The 18,730-nt window shown below is 35.8% G+C and overlaps 1 protein-coding gene across 1 annotated transcript in view; it reads right to left on the minus strand.

Moving 5' to 3' along the window:
* prkcz (protein kinase C, zeta) overlaps nt 1–18,730 on the minus strand; it is a 133,930-nt gene that overhangs the window by 108,011 nt on the left and 7,189 nt on the right. The window contains exons 2-4 of the mRNA XM_067394631.1: nt 11,440–11,561; nt 10,405–10,494; nt 10,061–10,111 (exon numbers count right to left, since the gene is read on the minus strand). Coding sequence (XP_067250732.1) covers nt 10,061–10,111; nt 10,405–10,494; nt 11,440–11,561 — 263 coding nt within the window. The remainder of the gene's footprint in view (nt 1–10,060; nt 10,112–10,404; nt 10,495–11,439; nt 11,562–18,730) is intronic.

An 18,730-nucleotide genomic window follows, 5' to 3' on the forward strand; every position in this document is an offset into this window, starting at 1 on the left:
GTTTCTTTCATGAAAATTATCTCTCTACAATATCTCCACTTGGGGAGAACCAGATAAATCTGGGAAGCATCCATCATCCTGCTGACAAAAGCAGCTTAGACAAGCATGAATTCTAAGAGTGGCTTGTGCTGGTTAGTGCTGGCTTGCTGCTGATTTAGCATGTGGACCAGACAGCAGCTAAAACTACTGATTGACAGAAGTTCGTCCTTACTAAGTTTGGTTAAACTAGTGAAAGGGGTTGAAGGGGACTTATGTAGATGTGTTTAAGGGGGCACTGGTTCAAATCTGGCTTACAACCTCATACAATCCCATCCCACTTCAATTTCCCTGCATTTTCCAGTCTACTCTACATCAGTGGTTCATAACCTTTTTGACTCCAAGGCCACCCACCCTCCACTTCAATAGTCGAAGACCATACTTTTCTAGTTGTTCATGATTTACTGGACAATGGTTAAAAGGATAAGTATTTTTTACATATTTTACTAATATTTTAGAGATTGGCTTAACTACAAAAATGTATATTCATAAAATGTATAAAATGCCAAAGATTAATTTAAACGGTTTTTCCAGGCCTAGAAATCCTGAAGAAATCTTCTTTTTTTTAGATTATCTTAATGCTTGTTTTTCTTTATTTTAAATAATTTTAACTCATACTGAGACCCCCTGGTTGAAAACCACTGTTCCATACTGTCCTATAGATTGAAAGGCTAAATTTAGCATCTATTTAAAAAAAACAAAAAAAACATGACATATCATTGAAACTGGCTATTAAGACTAAAAGTCAAATGCTAATTGTGCAGTGTGAAGGAGAAATGAATGTGCAGTTAATCAGTATTCAAAGAACAAATCATCACGCATTTATGTTACATACATAATAATTAGCCAAATACCTTAAAGGGAAAGTTCATCCAAAAATGAAAAATAGTTCGTACTTAATCACCCTCAAGTTGTTCCAAACCTGTATGAGTTTCTTTCTTCTGTTGAACACAAAAGAAGATATTTTAAAGAATGCTGGTAATCATCAGGGCTTGACATTAACACCCGCCAACCCGCCAAATGCGGGTAGATTTCAGCTGTGGCGGGTAAGACAGCCAATATAATTTCAGCCTAGAGCCTAATCGAAGGTTGCCAACCTTGTCGTAGCACAAAATTACAATCCAATCACAATTCGTTATCAATTAACTTGCAGTTAGTGAAGGCGGGATAGGCGGGAATCACGCTGAATGACACACAACAGAAGCGCTCTCTCTCTGTCGCGCGCGCGATCAGTTCTCCTTGTGCCTGAATGGTTAAATACACGCACACAGATGTCAAAATGTCCATCGTGTTGAGTATCTCGCATGAATTCGTTGGTTATGGCTTAAGTGGACGTGAACAGGTGGGTAAAAACTGGATGTGTCAGTATATTACATCCATGCATTCAGCAGCCCAGTTAAATACCCGTCTGTCATTAATGTTAATCAAACAATAAAAAGATGTTAAATGTTAAATAAACCTACTGTATCTGAATAAAAGTTCATTTAATTTACTATTGTAGGCCTATTTGTAATTTGCTTATTATTTTTATATAGCCTAACAAAAAAAAATATAAAATTATAAAATTTCTCATATTATGGTCAAACTACCCACCCCTTGCCCACCTGAACATACCAGCTGATAAACCATATAGTTTTGATTTGGGTGGTCAATCTGCATCTGAAAGACTGAAATGGTTTTAAATCAAACTATATCAAGTAAAATGACTCAAAATCAAGTAATTTTAGCATGCCAAAGTCAACTTTAATCATATAAAATATAATTTCCCAACAGCAAAATTGTGGCCAGTGAAAATGCTGAGTGGCTAGTAACTTTGGAAAAACCACTAGCCAAAGTGGCTGGTGCGCAAAAAAGTTAATATCAAGCCCTGGTAATCAGACAGTTGACGGTACAATGTACAATGAAAAAATACAATGGAAATCAATGGCTACCATCAACTGTCTGGTTACCAGCATTCTTTAAAATATACTCTTTTGTGTTCAACAAAGAAAGAAACTCATACAGGTTTGAAACAACTTGAGTATGAGTAAATGATGACAAATTTTTCAATTTTGGGTGAACAATCCCTTTAAAGTCATAGCATCACATCTGTATTAGCAGGCTGGTTAAAATGTCTGCAGAAATGTTAATATCCACTGAACTGTACCATCATCTACAAAGTTATAAATCATAAAACTCATCAATAACCCTTGAAAGATTTGTTGGGAGATATTTACATCACATCATCAGGGTTCTCCCGAGCAGGCGCTGGTGTGCTGCAGTGGCCATATTTAGATTTATTGCCAATCAATACTGGAACAGGTGGATCATATGACATCCCAACACAGACACTGCAGCTAAAAACAGCAACACCGAACAGCGTTCAACACACAAACGACTCTAAAACTACTGCTTTCAGCAACTTTATTGGCCTCCTTGGTCTGAAACATCAAGGACAGGGCGGTGACTAAATGCACCATGAAAACAAACCAAACAGCAATCAATGAACCATAGATCCCAAACGGACACACCATGCATTTGACAGCAGGGTCAACCCAAATCCTGCTGTATCTGCAGGTACTTGTGTTAGAAAATCAACTCTAATATCAATCTAACGTCATGCAGCAACAGTATCAAGGTCTAGCCGTTCCAGCAGAGCACAATTCCCCTTTGTTATTTCCCCAAGAACGTCAGAAACAAACTAATGTGAATGTGACTCCTTGTGTCTTTAGTCATGGGAAGGATGCAGAGCCTCTTGTTTGGGTGCATCGCGGCCAAGAGGTGGCGAATAACTGACATCTCGCTAATTATGTCAGTCAGACTTAAATAATGCATGAGCATCTATTTTAACCACCCTCTTTGGAGAGCAAGGAGCACTCATACATGACATAAATATCCCCATTTTGAGTCGACAGTCAAAACTGCACATTTCATTAGTGGCCACAAACACAAACCTTTCTCGTGACACATCTGAAAAGAAAATATGCACACAATAACCCGAAGCAAGACCTTAAGATCATACAATACCGTTCACATACCGTCAGCCTTCTTAGGATGCATTGGGTCTCCAGCACCAAGAGAGAGACCGAGGTAGGGAGTGTGTGTCTTCCTTTGTGTGTGAAAGCTAAATAAAAGGATGCTAGCGGCTCTCTGGAACTCTGACTAAAGCATGCCAGGTAGGTAGTCGCACACACATACACCCGCACACAACACTGCCGCACTAGCCAGACGGGTTTAAACCTAAGTGTTTCAAGTAAGACGGGCCATCAAATCACTGCAGGTGAGATGAAAATAAAGAGAATGCATCAAGCACACATGCATGGACAAGGTCTGGACACACGGCGGATTCGGTCACGCTAGCTCAATGTCAATCACATCCGTACACAAAGACAGCGGCAAAATGATGGGGTGGACAAATGAGAGAGATCTCAACAGTGCAGTGCTCACCGGTATCTTCCTGTTTTCTGCTCGTTTCAGCACATTTCCCCTGGCAGCCTCCAACGACGCACCGGCTACATCCCCTCCTCCCTCGCGGTCTCCTCTGTTCGCTCAATCTCTCCTCTTCCTTGTGACTTATTTAATTATTTCTCCCCCTCCCTGCCGTTCTGTCGCTCCCTGCATGCAGTCGTTACAGCTGGCTGTCCTTGTATAGGCTGCGTCCTCGATGGATGGACGGATTGATGGAGGGATGTTTCTATCAGGAACGGGCGGCTCTGCTGGAAGCCTTAATTGAGATGGGCAGCACAGACAAAAGGAGGGAGTTCCTGCAACACAGACGGATATTTTTGCTACGGTGCCTGGCTCTGCTCTGCACTCTTTGCTTCTTCTCTCTATTATTTCACTCTCTCACCCTTTTCTTTCTCCCTCTCTCTCACTCTCTCTCTCATCCTTTCGTCAGGGTGTAGCTGGGTCCCCAGAGAGCCGGTGGCAAACAGCTGAGGGGCTTTGTGGAAAACATGGCGTGGAGTGGGAGGGTAACTGGAACGGAGCATCAGGGTGGATGGTGAAAGAGCTTAGTGTGCGGTGAATGAGGAGAACGGGGGATGGAGTGTCTGATAATGGCAGGGACTGTTTGCCAATTAGTGGTAATTTGAACAAACCCTAACTCAAAGTATTACATATCACCACATAGGCCTACTGTTTGTGGAACGGACACCTCAAATAACGTGGATTGTTGAGGAAAGCCAAGCTTGCACTTTTTAAAGTTGGTTGTGTGGCGGACGATAAAATAGGTGAAAATACTTTACAGATTAACAGTGAAAACGGATCTGAGCAACATCATATTATATAGAAACTTTCGCTTGTGTATGTAAGCAACCACCTAGCAACCATCCAGAACACCATAGCAACCACCTAGCCACGCCCTAGCAACCATACAGAACATCTCAGTAACTGCAACACTCCAGCAACCACTTCACAAGCAAACACCACTAACGCTTCCTTCAGAAAATGGTGAATTACTAAAATTAATTTAAATACATATATAATATACAGTATTTATGTATATAATAAAAACCTATGTTCAATCTGTTCATCATATAAAGCGATCAAGTCTCTTCAGAAAATTTGCTCTAAACCATTCGATTCATATTGCTTAGTTTTACGATCTCTTTATTCCTTTTTTGAAGCGTCAAAGTGGTTGTTGCGTAGCTGTCCATGGAGGGACATAAATCTCAGATTTTATTTAAAATATTTTAATTAGTTTTTTCGAAGATGAGTGAAAGTCTTATGGGTTTGGAATGACATAAGGGTGAGTAATTAATGACATAATTTTAATTTTTGGGTGAACTATCCCTTTAACTGCAGCTGGAGAAGGCACTTCCTATGAATTATGTGTAAACTGACAAATTTTCATTACACATGGTCATTTTCATTTGATGCAAATCATGCAACATAAATTTTAAGGGTTGGATTCATATTTTATAGTGGCCATATCCAAGACAAATTGGAAAAAATGCTGCCTCATATACCATCAATTAAAATCATGTGCTGCTTTAAGAAAAATTGGTATATATGAAAGAAGTTATCTAAATAAATATAAAAAAAATTTAAAAATTAAAAATTTTTAGGCATCACAAAATTTTAAAGTGCAATAGGAAAAATGGATATTAATTTTGACATTGGCTTTTACATTTAACACACCCAATATTAGCCAATATATAATATTGAAAGATTCAATAATGATATAGTACCAATATATCATGAAAGTATTATGTATTCAGTAATTTCCATCGCCCTACAGAAGTGATGTTAGCCAATCATAAGAGATCATTTGCATATAAAATGGAGGAAAACAATACAAAATGTTACAAAAGTGAATACATGCCCTTTAAAATAATGAACTAGTTATATTATTCATGACCTTATTTACATGAGAGAAAATGAATAAATGTGAAAAAAAAAAGTGCAGACATTTGTAGATGAATCAATCAATGTGCAGTGTGACTAACTTTCTGAAATAATCTAGTTTTTGATGTTAAACAAACAGTGAGTGTTTGCAACCACTGATAGAATTAAAGGACTCGAGAGATAGTCCCGAAATAAAGTGTTAAACTGTCAGGGACCCCTACACACCGCAGCGGAGTCCAGTAGGAATGGGAGAGACTGAGCACTGTTATCTGAAGATACTGTCTTCCTATCAGTGACTCTCAAGAGTGTCAAGAACCACTGTCACACAAGGAATCACTATTGCAGAGCACTATTATTGCTGCTTTAATGCAATAATTCACCCAAAAATTACAATTATGTCCTCATTTACTACCCCTCCCTAAATTTCAGTCTGTCCCATACACAAAGTTATCATATGGTTTCAAAAGACCTGGAATAAGTCATATGGGCCATTTTTTATGATGCTTTTATGTAATTTAAATGTCTAGTCACAATCCCTTAAAAGGCTTTGATGAATTCTGGGAAAACGTCTGGGAAAAAAGCAGCCATGATCAGTGAAGCAGATTACTCCTGAATAAAAGCTTTTAATTCTTTGTCCCTACAACACTGTACCAGTGCCACTCGAAGTTACTGAGCTTTCATGCACGACGTGAATAACTAACCTTGCATAGTAATAAGCCCAGACCAATTCCACACAACAGTAAGCAGCTGAACCTGAGGTCTTTACACTGTCAAATCACACAGTCACCTTGATTCCTGTGTTCAGCACCGCTGCATCACACATCAGTGTGGGCCAGACTTCTGAAATGAGGGGGCAAAGTCTTTTCAGGGTTTTTTAGACGAATAAATTCCCGTTCCATTAGATGTCCACATGGTCTCTGGTTAAACACCTTATATCATCAACAAACACCCAATACGAAAACATGTATAAATTTGCATACTATTTATCTAAACCAAGTCACATCGAAGTAAAGTACCATTAAGTTTATGCATTTTTTTATTGAACTGCTTTCTTGAAGCTTTGATCTGATACTACCCATTATATATGTCATAAAATAAAAGATAACAAGTTTGCTGCACTTGTTTGTAGGGCTTCACAACTTTGTGATATTAAAATGACAATATTATTAATAATTAATAATAATAATATCATTATTATTATTATGCGTTATATTATGCACACTGCGATGAGCCCACTTTTCTCTTTTGTTGCAAGTTTGGGATGATGGTTGGCGCATGCTGCATTCCCGAAATGCATGTTATAAGCGACCCAAACCCATTAGCCACCCAAGCACATGCAGATACGAGTTCATGTAGAGCAGTATTTACTACGAACCGAGCCATTCCAAGATACTGAAAACCACGCTTCACTAAGTTGGCATGAAACTGAAGTTGTGTTAATCTTTTTTTTTCCCTGTTGTGATGTAAAGCCGAATGAAACGGCTTTAAAAAAACTTGTAATATTTGTTTTATTTATACTGTAAATTATTTTCTCATCCACATTTTATGAGCAGGCACTGCCCTCTTGCCTACTCTGAGAAAACACCCGACACAAATACAGCAAAAATTGCTGACAACGAGAAAAAAGTGGGCCAGAACAGAAACGAACACAGACAGAAGTTAACAGCCTGTCACAAGTCATTATGTACCGACAGAACGGCAATCAGAACGGGTCAGACAAACACCTCTCATGTACAAAGCAAGATCACATCCACAGTGAACTGAAGACATCATTCAGGCAAAGAACAGAAACGCAAGGTACTTTCATGTGTATGTAATGCAAAACAAAAGAGGCTCCAAAACACACACACCCACACACACTCATAAGTATACAACGCATATTAGAAGCATCCTTATACACACACAGGCACATGCAAGATGCACAAGAGAACCTTTAATAAAATGAAGCACTACCTCTATGACAGGGCATCACACAATTCTCTCTCTCGCACACACACACACACACATACAAACAGCACTGACGGTATCTTTCATGCACATGCCATAGGCGAGGATGATCGTGAATTCATAACGCTTTCAAAAAAGGGGCAGCCGTTCTCTTTACAAGGCACTGACTCAGCAGTTCAGCCCCGTCTGGCCTTCAGGGCAGTAAACGTGCACATTAACACAGGATTACTGCGCTCTTACCAATGTGGTATACGACCCCACTGAGAGATGCCATTTTTCCACCATAAAATCTTACCTTGAAGACACTAAAACTGAATCTATTACCCTTTTACAAGACCTTAAAGGAATAGTTCACCTAAAAATAAAAACTCTTTCATTTGCTCTTATTTAATCTTCCTCATGTCATTTCAAATGTGTATAACTTTCTTTGTGCATTTTTGTATTCTCTGTTCTTGCATATCTCTGTATATTTCATTGCCTTATTGCTATTTGTACTTATTATTTATCTTTTCATTATTATTCTTATCTAAGTAGTAGTAGTAGTAGTAAGTTGTATCCTGTATTTAACTGTGTATTTAACAAATAAAAAGTCTTGAGTTAATAGGAATAGGAGAAATTTTGAAAAATGTACTCTTTTCTATATACTCAAGCACTAATAAGACAAAAAGCACCATAAAAGTGGCATAGGAGTAGTCCACACAACTTATGTGCTATATTTCATGTTTTCTGAAGCCATTTAGCATTGTGTGATGAATAAAGCAAAATTTAAAGGGGAACTATTATGCCCCTTTTTTACAAGATGTAAAATAAGTCTCTGATGTCCCCAGAGTGTGTATGTGAAGTTTTAGCTCAAAATGCCCCACAGATCATTTTTATAGCATGTTAAAATTGCCACTTTTGGGGGGTGGGTAAGAACAAGCCATTTTTGTGTGAGTCCCTTTAAAGGTGCCCTAGAATTCAATATTGAATTTATATTGGCATAGTTGAATAACAAGAGTTCAGTACAAGGAGTTTCAAACTCCATTGTTTCCTCCTTCTTATATAAATCTCATTTGTTTAAAAGACCTCCGAAGAACAGGCGAATCTCAACATAACACCGACTGTTACGGAACAGTCAGGATCATTAATATGTATAACCCTAATATTTGCATATGCCAGCTCATATTCAAGGCATTAGACAAGGGCAGCCAGTATTAATGTCTGGATGTGCACAGCTGAATCATCAGACTAGGTAAGCAAGCAAGGACAACAGCGAAAGATGGCAGATGGAGCAATAATAACTGACATGATCCATGATATCATGATATTTTTAGTGACATTTGTGAATTGTCTTTCTAAATGTTTCGTTAGCATGTTGTTAATGTACTGTTAAATGTGGTTAAAGTTACCATAGTTTATTACTGTATTCACGGAGACAAGAGAGTCGTCGCTATTTTCATTTTTAAACACTTGCTGTCTGTATAATGCATAAACACAACTTCATTCTTTATAAATCTCTCCAACAGTGTGTAATGTTAGCTTTAGCCATGCAGCATAGCCTCAAACTCATTCAGAATCAAATGTAATACATCCAAATAAATACTATCCTTACATGATCCGATGTATGCAAGCAGTATGCATGACGAACATCTTGTAAAGATCCATTTTGAGGGTTATATTAGCTGTGTAAACTGTGTTTATGCTGTTCAAGGCAAGCGCAAGCTCCGGGGGAGGGGGAGCACGAGAATTAAAGGGGCCACAACCTATATATCGGTGCATAGTTAATGATGCCCCAAAATAGGCAGTTAAAAAACATGAATTAAAAAAAATCTATGGGGTATTTTGAGCTGAAACTTCACAGACACAATCAGGGGACACCTTAGACTTATATTACATCTTTTAAAAAGAAGTTCTAGGGCACATTTAAATGCAAATGAGCTGGTGCCCCTGGCCCCCTTTCAAGAAGAGGCCAGAGCTTCAAGAGCAACAACAAAACAGGGCAATCTCACGCATTGAAAATGAATCTGAATGAGCTCGTTTAAAGAGACCGCTTTTGATTTATGGGAATTATAAAAAAATTATTAAGTGGATTTTTTACCATTATAGGCTGGTTGTTTTCACTTACTGTGGACACACATCGGTGTTCAAACACCTTATAAAAGTGATCACTGAGCATCTTGACATCAGCCTCTGCTCCTTGGCCTGTTTCTGACAGAAGCAGCAATGTCCAAATCACGAATGCTTATGAGTGAGATAATTTCAATTAATCTTTTGATCCAGTTCCCAAAACCAGTCTGAATGATTCCTTCACGAATCAGACCTTAATGACTCAATCTATGGCTTCAGAAGAGTCATATGAACCCCTTTTGATTTTTGTCATTTTGGAGCTTGATTATATAGACATATAGAGTGACCAGTTTATTATTATTTTATTTTTTAATACTCTTTTTTGTGTTCCATGGAAGAAAAAAGCCATATGGATTTGAAACAACATGAGAGTAAGTAAATGATTCAGATGAACTATTCCGTTAACAACACAAAGTCATAAATGAATAGAGGTTTGGACCCTCAATGTGTTCAGTGAGCTGTTAAACAAAGCAAAGGGGGAAAAAGAAATGTACAGACTGAAACTATTCCTGGGACAGACTTGAAAGAGATCATTTTAAATCTGTTTCCTGTACTGAGTGACTGTAGCAGACAGAATGACCTCTTTAAAGCATTGAAGAGCACATGAAAATGCCTGAAATTGGCAGGATGACTTTTGACTCACTGTCCTCTCCTGGGCACGGCATACCAGGTTTTTCAGGAATGCTTGGGAATACTAGAAAGAGAAAGAAAGACAGAGAGAAATGAGTGTGACTCAGTCCAGTGGTTTCATCTATTTATAGGCATGTAGTCAGCAAATGCGCTAAATTGCAAATATATGCAATTGTTGAAAGAAAATGAACTTTTATCAAATGCTTGTGTACACATGATATTTTGAGTGGTTTGGCAAATTTCCGCTGTGTGGTTTGAAGCTGCATTAAGCTCTTTATTAATAGATGGTAAAAAGAGAGATAGAGTAATTCTACTACAGGAATAAACAAGGGGAAAATAGATTCATTCAATGAGTACCATGCAAAAGGAGTCCAGAGCACCGGTTCCGATTGTAGATCCGGAATGCTTCTTCCAGCTCCATCTGGGATGAGATGGTACACGGATCCCCTTATAAACAAGACAACAAAGAAAATAATGTAAACAAACACTCTAAAATATCATAGGGCAATAGGTGGCATTTTGCTTTTTTTGAAGTATATCTCTAAACATTTGTTTTTTCAAATATACTCAATATTTACAGCTGACATTTAGCTTAGGGATTTTCAAACTAGTCTAGGGAAGTTTTTATTTAGTATTATTTATATACTATAGTATTTATTAATATTTCGAAATAGCTACTTTTTTTATTTTCAGTTTTTATTTAAACGTTAGCTTAAGTTTTAGTCTTTTTTGGTGTGTTTTTTTTATTTAATTTTTTTTAAATATAATTCTATCTTTAACTTATTTTTATTGCAGTTTTATTCATTTTAGTTCCTCTTAAACTTTTATTTCAGTTAATTGCAACATAAAGGGAACTTTTATATGCTTTGTTTTTTTTAAGTTTAAGTTTTTTCATCTAATATTTATATTTTTATTTCTTATTTATTTTAATTTTAAAAAATATTTTAATAGTTTTAGTTAACAATAAAAAGACTGGTCTGAGGACACCCAGATTCTGAGAAAAATTTAAAAAATGTAAAATATAAATCATATTTATAAATATAATGCCTTATATTTTTTATAAATGTAAAATAATATAAATATAAATGGGGAATCGTCATATTTAGGGGCCCCTGACATCAAAACATTTAAAAACGCTTGATTTAGCTGATGTTTAAGCGACTTAATAAGTACTTACACTAATTATAGGCACAACCCCTGGACTTAGAGTCAACATGAAATCAAAATTGATCCCATTTGCTTTCTTAATGAATCTTCTTGGTCTTATTGATTCATTTGTTCGTTATTCCAAAAAAAAGAAATAGTTTGTCTAATTAAAATTAGCTCAACTTCTGAATCAACTTTACTTTTCTGCTGATGTCACTCAGGCCAGAGTTCAAAGGTCAAGCATACCTTCATCGTCAATCCACTTGAGTGTTATCGGCATCTCTCTGCGGACACCACACATCTTTCTCACCTCCTCACACACCTCTGTGTACGTCATGGCCAAATCCAAGTCCGAGATCAACATGTCTCTACAAAAAAAAAAAAGGCACCTTCATACAGATCTGAGAACAGTTAAATTCCTCTTCTGTATAATGGGATTTATTTGGTTAAAGGTAAATGATACCCGATTAGTTATTTCAAACACTAGCTGTTGTATTACAATGGGTCACAATGGCTGACTACCCTTACGAGAAAGCAGTTTATTCAAGTGTGCAATTAATATACTTCTTTTAAACTAAAAATAAGAAAGTATACTTTCAGTCAACTCTTTATATACTTCTCAGAAATATACTTTATGTACTTCTGAGATATATACTCAAAATTGCACTAAAGTATACTTGACAGAAGTCTAAGTATATTTGGCCTATACGTGGACTTGTTAATGGACTCGATCTACTTTAAATTAAAAAATAAATTAAAAATAAATAAATAAATAAATTAAACTTAATTATATTTAAGTGTTGATAAAAAGGATTCATGAAGCTACAATAAAATGTTTTTAAAATGGAAAGAGTTAAAGTACAGTTCAAGGTATTTCAAATATAAAAACTAATACCTAGGAACATAGAAATATGCTTAAAGTTCAAAAATAATATATAAAAAGTAAACTATAAGTGTGATGTCATGTTCACTTAAAGAAAACTTAAAAGTATACTTGCACTAAACTAGCAGTTTACTGAGAGTATATTTCAAAGTGTACTTTCGTATACTAAAAATGTAGCTACTAGTATACTAGTATAAGTTCACTTTTAGTACAGATGCAGTACAAATGAGAAACGTAGCTGTGAACTAGTTAAAGTTTACTACTGTTACACTTATAGTACACTTAAACGTATACTTCAATTGGGCCAATTTAGTCCCAAGCGGTATTAAAATAGTACACTTACAAATTTACTACTAGTACATTGATATTATACTTACTACATAAAGTATACTTAAAAAATATACTTGAACATTACTTTAGTATACTTGATCAAATGAACTTGAAGTATACTAGTTTTTCATAAGGGTAGTCAACAACTTGTCCAGCTGACTGACTGGTCACTAGTTTCGTTCTTTTTTAGCAGCAGTGCTTTAATTAGCATCCCCAAAGCTAATTTATAAAATCTGTCCTTTGTCAACAAATCAAATTTCTGAAATGGAGCAAAATCTTCTCTTTTGTGTTTTACCAATTTTATATTAGAATAGAATATCAGAGTTAGTTTTATTGTTATTAGTCTTACAAGAAATGTATCACCTTATCCATTAGCATTCATGGCTAGGCTACTATATTAGTGTCTAAACTGTCCAGAATCACTTCACAAAATCATGCATCTCTTATTCAAATGAGGTCTAAATGTTCTCTGTAGCTTTAATTTGCAACACTGGACTGAAATGGTCCATCCACAGCCAAACAAGCCACATCTGTTTGGATACACAAGGGACTTTTCTTTCGAAACTCTAGTACACAGCTGCCTAGTCTGGTCCCTGCCCCAATTTTACACTGCATACGGGAAAGAGCTGCGTCAGGGAGAGCCAAGTACAAGAAAACATGATTTGGTGCTGTGCTCGGAATCACTTCAGATAAAGAGGGTGGTTCAGGGTGCAAACATATTCCTAAGAAATGATTCAATCTTCGCTGACCTCAAAGTGCCTTCTTGGGCATCAGGACTAATGTGTGTGGATTCAGCATAATCTCATATCTTTTTTGGGGGGCTTAATGGCTGTTTTCTCAAGTAATTCTAAGTATACTAGAATCACTCAATACCATGGTATATATGAAATTATTATCATGATATTTCTGTCACAGCATTGTTGTTATGTTGATATACTGTGCATAACTTATAAATATTTTCTCAGTAACACTGTATGATAACTTTCATTCATAACATTAACAAACATTATTACATCAGGATAAACCAGTGTTGACCTAGTTTTTCCGTTAACAGCCTTTGCCATGTCCTGGATTCACTGCAGTACCGTATTTTAGAGAGTGTTACATTTGTTTAATGATGGATTTAAGCATTCAAATCATCTAAAGATGATATTAAAAGTTGTTTGTTTCAAGCATACAAATATTTTAAAGCATAATTCGAAAATTAAAGTTCATAATAAGTTAAAGAAAAAATTAACCATATTTAGAAAATTGTTATTATAAATTATATTTCTTAATGTAATCATATAAAGAGTTTGGTTCAGCTGCAATGTTTCTTTTACCCACATTTAGAAAAATTTATATATATATATATATATACACAATTATAATACAACTCTTAAATATTAATAATAGATATTCCATACTGAAATGATATTCTTATTACTACTAATGTGACAACATATTTTTATCATAAATTATATAAATAATCATTCATCATGTTATTTTAAATTATATTTGTCTAATCATGTAAAGAGCTTCATTAAATTATGTAGTATAACATTATAAAATAATGTTTCTTTTGACCTTTTTATATTTATAAGAAGCTAAAAACATTTAGAAATGTTGAATGTTTATACAATATTCTATATTACTATTATTAATATTATTATTTTAAATACTGTAAAACCGAACAGTGAAGTTTGTTTCACTCAAATAAAAATGAAATAAATAAATATTAAATATTAAAATAGTAAAATATGAATGTGTCAACAAAAAGATTTATAATAAATAATAAATTATAAATTATCATTAATTATTATACATTTCTTTAATCATACAAAGAGCTTGGTTTAATTGCACTTAAAAAAAAAAAAGCTAAAGAAAATTGTATCTTCATTTAGAAATATTGAATCGTTTATAATATATATATATTTTCTTTTACATTTTAAAGAAGTGTAAATGTTTTACAAATCAGTCTACAGACCTCCCACAGTCCATTTGTGGATGGAAAATGTGATGTATGACAAGTCAGATATACTGTGTGTATGTGTGTGTGTTTCTGCTGAGATGAGCTGTATAGCAGCTTGCCCCTCAGCGGGGAAACCTTCATCATGAGTCCATCATCTGCCACTCTGCCCTTATGGCTCCATCCGTCCCCCACCATCCTCAGCCCCCGTATGACCGGCCGGCACTGAAGCTGGGGCTGAAAGGATCTCCTACTGCATGACTCTCTAAGGCTTGATCAACTGATAAATGTTAGGAGTCCCTTGAGAAGCTGCCATTTGGATGGCGCTTTGCTCGGCTTTGACGCAACTGAAGAGGCTGGGAGGGAAATTAAATTCCAGAGCGAGCCATGTGAAACATTTCTGATTAACATTAATAAGTGCTAACCATCCCTGAGGATGCCAGCAGTTAAATAATAAAGTAATTGCAGAGGTGTTAATTTCTCACTCCATATTAAAACAGAAAATGGTGGTTCTGAAATAGAGTCATAAGAGAATCATAAGAGTGACAATAATGTTATTTGCACTGAATGGAAGAAGAACAGAGGTGATAAATAAGAAGTGAACTCTTGATTTGTGAATGATGACTCTGGCACAGCATAACATAAGCAGCTATCACAACGTCAAGAAATAAATTCCTCTAAGGAAAACACAGATTCAGCAGAGATTCATCAAGACAGCCACCACATCTCTCTTGAAAAATAAGCAATGTCGTTTTTAATCAGGGATTTTTATATAAAGAAAAAAAACTAAAAAAAAAAAGTACCTTATTATTTAGCAGCTAAACTTCTTTTTATGATTCATAACCGGATAGTGTGAATTATCGCCCCTACAGAGTGAGTTATGTGAAAAAGATCTTATAGCCATTTAACAAGAAAAAACGTGTGAGAAACACTAACAAAAAGTATGGCACCATCATTGGATAGGAATGGACGATGTTCGAAAAGTTGGTTGTTGGACAACAAGTTGAGCCATTCCTATCCAATAAACAGACCAAAATAATAGTTAATAATATTGAAAAAAGTGTCACAATACCCCCACATGTAGCTGTTTCTAAACACTAAAACGTAAATATTTTTCTATCAAAGTATCCTGAAAAAATGAATCACAGTTTTCGCAAAATATCAACTGTTTTCAACATTAATAATAAGAAGAAATATTTTTTTAGCAGCAAATTTTGACTGGAAACTGGAGTAACGATGCTGAAAATTCAGCTTTGCCATACCAGGAATAATGCATTTTAAAATATATTAAAATAGAAAAAAAAACTATTTTAAATTGTCATAATATTTCACTGTTTTTACTGTATTTTTGATTACATAAATACAGCCTTGATGAGACTTCAAAACATCGTACAGACCCCAAACTTTTAAACGGTAGCATACATTAAAATAATTTAATTTTTCTATTTAACTGATTTTTAAATTCTTCTAAAATGTTACTTTGACCAAAAGAAGCAAGCCAAACTTTAAAAAAATGTTTATATCATTCAAAGAAGGTTAACTAACACATTTTTATCACACAGTCATCCAGAATTTCCTACTGTAGTTTTAGAAAATTATGTGTTTGAAATTTCATAACTAAACAGAGAATCCAGAACTGTGGTTAAACTCTAGATGGTGCAGGCTGATAGGTCTTTAACTCAGTTGGCAGTAATCGCGTCATTATCTACATAGCACCAGTAGTGTTGCTGTTAGTAGTCTGCAGCATTCTTTCAGAAACCCTCCACCAGGGTTCGAAATGACTTAGGACTTTTGGGGGGTCCCCTAAAATTTAATTATTAAAGGTTCTGAAGGTAATGTAAATAAAAACATTGCAAGTTACATCATCAAAGAACATTTTCACTGACAGTCTAGTTCTAGCACTCTCAAAACCTCCCATTAAAATCACTGAAAGCATTTTTTTCTCATTGGAATATGTAAATTGATTATATGTCTGTTGTTGTTCTTGCGTTTTACTCTGAATGGATATATTATGTTATTTGTTATGTGTTAAAAATAATTAAAAGTTGATAAAAAAAAATCACTGAAGCTATTTATACTGTGAAATTAATATCTTACCAATTCGTACACATATTTGCACTTTGTTCAGTCAGTGAGCGAGTGAAGAAAACACCGGCATTTTAGCAATGACTCATCTGAACACCTCTGATTGGTCACTGCATTCATAAGCTCAACAGCATCGTGTGTGATTGGTTGTACAGTCTATGGTTATAATGCAGAGCTTTACAAACGCGTCTGTCTCTGGCTCAGCACCAGCCAGCGAACGCAGATCTGAATTTAGCAGCTGATGATATGACTCACTGAACGATCTAATCACACTGGTGTGAATGTATTCAAATTGTATTTAATACAGAAAATATTAATCGGCAATTTTTGTTGTCTTTTGGAAGCTGCATTCAAAATCCACTTGGCTCAGAAATCTGAGGGGGCACGTGCCCTCTCACTTTAAATGGGCATGACCCCTCTGCCTAGCCCAGTCAGGTGTGCCCTGAAAAATTATCCAAACTTCATATCTCTATTATAATTCGTTATTATTATTTTAAAACAGAGGGTTTTTACAAATATTTAACCAATGATAAGAACTACAAAGAGCTTGTCAGTAAAACTTTTTTTTTGCAATGCAAGGGTAAATAAATAACAGATGTTTTAATAGTACAGCGTTTTCTTTACTCAAACACTATGTCTGTAAAGGCTAATGTTTTTGTGTGTTTGAAGAGCGGATACCATAGAGAGTAAAAGAAACACTAGGTGGGAGGCGCCGAAAAACGCGCTGTTTTTGCATCCCTGATATCTACAATTTCCCCCAACAACAGCCATGTTATCACATAAGCACAATTTACCCTTGAAAAAAGTCAGTGATCTTTCTTTTTCCTCTTTTTCTCTCCATGTGCAGGATTCTAAATTAAGAAAAATAATATTAGCTTCCTAGATACAGTAGCTTACCAAGCTCTCATGTACTGTACATTCATGCTCAAATCACATTCACTTAAATCAACTCACAGACTTGAATTAAGTCCTGATTTATCTTTCGTAATCACTGACTGGACAAGTTTGTTTTTAAGCTAGCTTTGAATGGTGTGACAAACATTGACAAACGTACTCTTCTAATCATTACACTGGGTATCTAGTTAATGCAACTTTTGATATAGGAACTCGAACTCCTAATATTTTACTATAAAGCAATTATGGAGATATAAACACAATCGAAGCCCTTACAGGATTTTCATTCGGGATTTCACTCTTTGTGATGTCTCGTTTTGCTGCGTTTATCTAGTACGTGTCTGCGGGAGCACCACAACAACAATCTGTGACACTGTATAGGAACTCACTCAGCTAATAGCTGCTCTGATTGCTGCCTCGCACTAGGAAATAAATGAATTACTGTTATAAATACAAAACGTCACTAAAACCTATAATTTTCACAATCATTTTTAATGTTAAAATATATTTGTCAGGGACCCCCCAAAATCCAAAAATGAATTCTTATGGGGGGTCCCTAATGACTTATGGAGGGGTCCGGGACCCCCCCAGACCCCCCTCATTTCGAACCCTGCCCTCCACCTTCCCCAGCTCCACATGTATAGATTTCCTACGGGGGTTAATTCATGTGTGTTACATGTGCAACAGCAGCAGCAGCATGTCTTACATGATCACAGCAATGTCTCTGAATGTATTGGCAGTAGCAAGTTTTGGTACTTGCTCTGCAGCAGCAGCAGCATAGCAGATCTATTCTGCCAAGACAAATTACAGTAACATTGCCATATCCATTACCATGCCAATCTCTATCACCATACCAATCTCCCGAGAGTTGTCATGACAGAACTACAGTACATATGAGGCCTGTCTCTTTTTTGTCATAAAGACCCAATCCTCAAACCCTTGGATGAGCTGTCCAGTTGAGTGCAGTTTTGGGTAACAGCTGTACCTCATATGCCTAGGCTGAATCATCAAGAACACACCCTGCTCGTGGAGTTGCCAGACTGAACTATAAAACCAACCTGAAATGGTGCAACTAGCCAAAGAGGAAGCCCACACAAGAGATGAAGCTCAGTGAATTTAAACAATGTGCTGTCTCTATGGAGAATAGTGTCCTCAGGTTCAGCACTGGATATAAATTCAAATCCCAATAGATTTGCATGACGGGAAAAGGTTTAGGAAGCTACAGTAAGTCTTTGTTATGATGTCACTGTGTTCTGTGACTGAAACTTTAGAGTTTAAGGGGAATTTAAGGCCTATTCACTGATTCTGAATATTTTGTTACCAGCAAGTTTAAACTACATGTCTGCATCATTTCAGAGAATTCAGACGTCTCACATTGATGCTTTTTGTTTTTAAAA

Source organism: Chanodichthys erythropterus, chromosome 9 (assembly GCF_024489055.1).
Source record: "Chanodichthys erythropterus isolate Z2021 chromosome 9, ASM2448905v1, whole genome shotgun sequence".
Taxonomy (NCBI): domain Eukaryota; kingdom Metazoa; phylum Chordata; class Actinopteri; order Cypriniformes; family Xenocyprididae; genus Chanodichthys; species Chanodichthys erythropterus.